Here is a 4279-nt window from a genome sequence, read left to right as displayed (position 1 = left end):
TCCCTATGTAGACTTGTCCACAGCTGCATGGAATACGGTAGGCTCCTGCAGAAGTGAGAGGATCCCTCTTGTCCTTTGCTGAACGTAGCATTTGTTGGATTTTCTTGGTGGGTTTGTAGATTGTTTGTATGTTGTGTTTCCTCATCAGCTTCCCTATGCGGTCAGTGGTTCCCTTGATGTATGGCAGGAACACTTTTCCTCTGGGTGGATCTTCATCTTTACTCTCGTGGCTTGTTCTTGGTCTTGAAGCTCTTCTGATGTCTGAGGTGGAGTATCCATTGGACAGGAGAACCACCTCAACCACCAGTTGAGGTGGTTCAGTTCATCTTGGAGGAGGTGGGGTTCGCAGATTCTTTTTGCACAGTCTGCCAAGGCTTTAATGGTGCTTCTTTTTTGACTTGGGTGATGATTGGAGTTTTTATGTAGATATCTATCTGTGTGTTGGGTTTTCTGTAAACGGTGTGACCCAATTGTTGATCTGGTTTACGGATGACTAGGACATCTAGAAAAGGCAGTCTTCCTTCCTTTTCTTTTTCCATAGTGAACTGGATGTTTGGGTGGATGCTGTTAAGATGTTCCAGGAACCTGTTGAGTTCTTCTTCTCCATGGCTCCAAATGGAGACTCACACCCAGCCCAACTTACAAAAGCCCTTTGTCTCACCCTGGTCATTCCACAGATATATAAACCCCTTTTTTCCCATTTCCAGCAGACCTCACCTCTGAGGATGCTTGCCATAGATGCAGGCAAAACGTCAGGAGAAATGCCTCTAGAACATGGCCATATAGCCCGAAAAAACCCACAAGAACTGAGTGATTCCAGCCATGAAAGCCTTCAACAATACATCATTATTATTGTTATTATCGTCATATTTATTTATATCCTGCCTTTCTCCCCATGGAGACTCAAGGCAGCTAGTATCTATCCACAGTTTAAAAAGAGCAATACAAAAGTTAAAATAATATAGTATAATATAATAATATATAATAATGGTCTATTATATATTACATGCAATATTACTAATAATATTGCAGTGTAGTGGTACAGTACATTATAGTAATATGTAATACTAATATTGTGCTGTACTAATAATATAATATATTGTATACACCTATAATATTGATAATACAATATAATACAACACAATACTAATGATAATACAATATAATAATTTCATATTTCATATTGCATGTAATATTACTAATAATATTACAGTTTAGTGGTATATAGTACAATATAATAATATCTAATAATATAATAATGGTCTATTATATATTACATGTAATATTACTAATAATATTGCAGTATAGTGGTATAGTACATTATAGTAATATATAATACTAATATTGTGCTATGCTAATAATATAATGTATATACATATAATATTGATATTATAATGTAATACAATATAATAATACAATATAATATATAATAATATTTTAATATAGTTATGCTAATATATATAATTACTACTGATAATATATAATATTATAAGTTTTCAACTTGTTAGCCGTTCTGAGTCCCTCCACAGAGGTAGAGAAAAACAGGATATAAAAGTTCTAAATAATATAATATAATATAATATAATGATATACTATTTTATTATTGTATATTTGTATATTTTAAGTTGTAATGTTTTTTTATTGTGAGTTGTTTTGGAGAGATAAAGTGGGATATAAATAAATAAATACCATTAAATACACTAAAATGGCCTTTGAAAGTTATATCCTCCTCAATACCACTCAACCTCCTCAATAGGGCAATCATTTTTAATAAGTTACACTTGTCTATCATAATATATACATATATATTGATTCATAACAATAGCCATTATATCAGCAAAAGAGAAACCATAAAATGTGTCATACCAAGTGATGAAAATGAAAACCTCTAAGCAGTCCTGGCACCAGTGCTATTAATAGGGCTCAATTGTCAGCACGTTAAAAGACCCAGCGCGTCTCATGGATCTGAGTCACTCCCACTGAAGAGATAGTATCTGCCAGAGCTAAAAATGACAAGCTACCTCAGCTGATAAGCTACTTTATATGTGGACATACAACTGGAAAGGGTGTGGATTGTCCCAACTGGTGGACTGAACTCTTCCTACTAAAGAAAATAAAGCAGCAGATTATCAACATTATTTCAGCAATGGAGGGAGTAGTTATACGGCACTGGGTGGAAACTCCCATACGTTATCAGGAGTATTTTACTAATAAAGATCTGGAATCATGCAAGTTAAACCATTCTCTCTACGCCTTGCCGGGCCCAGCAGTGGCTGCACAGACAAAGGATGGGGGTGAAGTGGAAACAGCACAGAACAGCACAAATGAAGAAAAACCCAAATTTCAAGTCCTACTAGATGTTGTGCAGTTTCGTCCTGAAGATGTTATCATTCAAACCTTTGAAGGCTGGCTGCTAATCAAAGCTCAACATGGACCCAGGATGGATGAACATGGCTTTATAGCCAGAAGCTTTACTAGACAATACAAATTGCCTGATGGAGTTGAAACAAAAGATCTGACTGCTCTCTTCTGCCACGATGGCATTTTGGTTATTGAAACCAAGGCATTTGGCAGGATATGAACTGTAGACGTTTTGTTATGGGTGAGACAACATTGTGCCTACTTTAACTAGAACAATCGTGAATGGTGGTGATATGCATGCAGAGCTGTGTTCACAATGAAGATAAAGGCAAGCTTTTGCATATTTTACGCAGTGTGTTGAACTTGATTGTTTTGATGTCAAAGACAATACTTGCTCCTGTGAACTGCATGCACCCACACATTCATAACAAAACAATCTGACAAAGCTGAGAGAATGCTGTAAAACATGGATGGAGAAGAATGTGTGAAAGGAAGGTTCTATATATGGGAAAGGGTGTAAATGGGAAGTTGCATTCAGAATTTCATGTCACTTGAATTCAAGGATAAAGGCTGCTTTTCACTGATGTGTAATACTGAATTGTGAAACTGTTGGATTTATCGGCATTATGACTGTGATCAAAATAAATCCTTTACGCACAAGTAAACCAACAGGTGGAACTCCCTACTTCTAAAGAACAAGACAAGGCATTTAAAAAACTGAAATATATGACTGTTCAGTTCCAGATAAATTAGTATATTGCATAGCGGTATGTAAGGATATTTTTTTATAAGTATGTAACAACTGATCTTCAAAGTGTCCTTTTATTCTCCCAACAAAGATCTGCTACATGTGGTATTCAAAATATTTCAGCAGTCTTCTTTTGGGAAAAGAGCAGCTGTTTAAGTTTAGGATGTCTCCTTTCACGTCTTGTGAACTGTGAGCATGACTGCAGAGCTATGTATAGTAAAGGAATTCAGAGGAGAAGGAGCCAAACTAAATACAGGCTCTTGTTGCCATTTGGACACATTAAAAGAAAGAATGTGACTGTAATAAATGTATTCGCATGACTAAATGATGATCAAAACATTTTTTAAAAGCATGACCTCTATCTAAACATATGGACTCTCTTTTCAAAGAGAAGTTTTCAACTTGTCCATATTGTTTTTGTTTTAATCTAACTATATGATATAGGTTAAAAATATGGATGTTAAAATGCCAGAATCAAAGTATTATCTCAATAACTTTTGTTGCTGTCAGAGGGCATATTAGGGAGCTTGTGAAGTGAAAAAGACTGCCCAAAAAGGGTCGCTAAACCTATATTTCTTCAGCTTACAGATGGGAAATATTGGCCCCCATCTACACATGCTGTAAAATTCCAGAATTATGTAGATTATAGGGGGGCTTCAAAATGCACACCCCTAATGCACACTGCAACACACATCCACATGAAAACATGTAAAAAAAAGGTCAGGAGTAAGTCCAAAACTGGCAATAAATGTGCTGCAGCTGATCAGTGTATGGTTTCTGCTGAGCAGAAACTTGAGAGGAACATGTGCAGCCCTCATGTAAACAGCGCAACTGCTTGAAAATTCGAATAAAGGAACCAGATATGGTGCTCTCAGGAAGGTAAACAAGCACCTTTTTCCTTCCTTCCCAAGAAGAAATCACTTTCCACTTCTTGTATTTGAGTTGGAAGGTGATGATTCCCATCCGATGGGCTGCTGCTGTTCAGCACATTTCTCCAAACAGGGTAAGAAAACAAATTATGTCATTCTGTTAGATCGATTTAACACAAAGGGAGCTTTGTGGATGCTGCAGTAGTTTTTTCACTGTTCCCAGGGTGCATGTAGACTCTCTGGGGCAGAACTGGATTTCTTTAATTCACATTCAGATTTGGATTATGTGGCTGTGTAGAAG

The 4279-nt window shown here is 36.3% G+C and overlaps 1 protein-coding gene across 1 annotated transcript; it reads left to right on the top strand.

Annotated features, from left to right (window-relative positions):
- The first annotated feature begins 1964 nt into the window (after positions 1-1964).
- On the top strand, positions 1965-3434 carry HSPB3 (heat shock protein family B (small) member 3). Its single transcript, XM_060760804.2, has one exon. It carries the CDS (start codon positions 2147-2149, stop codon positions 2579-2581), a length of 435 nt encoding a protein of 144 aa, XP_060616787.2. The 5' UTR covers positions 1965-2146; the 3' UTR covers positions 2582-3434.
- The last annotated feature ends 845 nt before the right edge of the window (positions 3435-4279 follow it).

Source organism: Anolis sagrei, chromosome 2 (genome assembly GCF_037176765.1).
Source record: "Anolis sagrei isolate rAnoSag1 chromosome 2, rAnoSag1.mat, whole genome shotgun sequence".
Classification (NCBI taxonomy): Eukaryota; Metazoa; Chordata; class Lepidosauria; order Squamata; family Dactyloidae; genus Anolis; species Anolis sagrei.
The sequence above is the reverse complement of the archived record's forward strand: the minus strand, read 5'-3'. Positions and strand labels throughout refer to the sequence as shown.

Coding starts and splice junctions, on each gene's coding strand:
- HSPB3 (XM_060760804.2), top strand. CDS start 2,147: ATGGAGGGAGTAGTTATACGGCACTGGGTGGAAACTCCCATACGTTAT.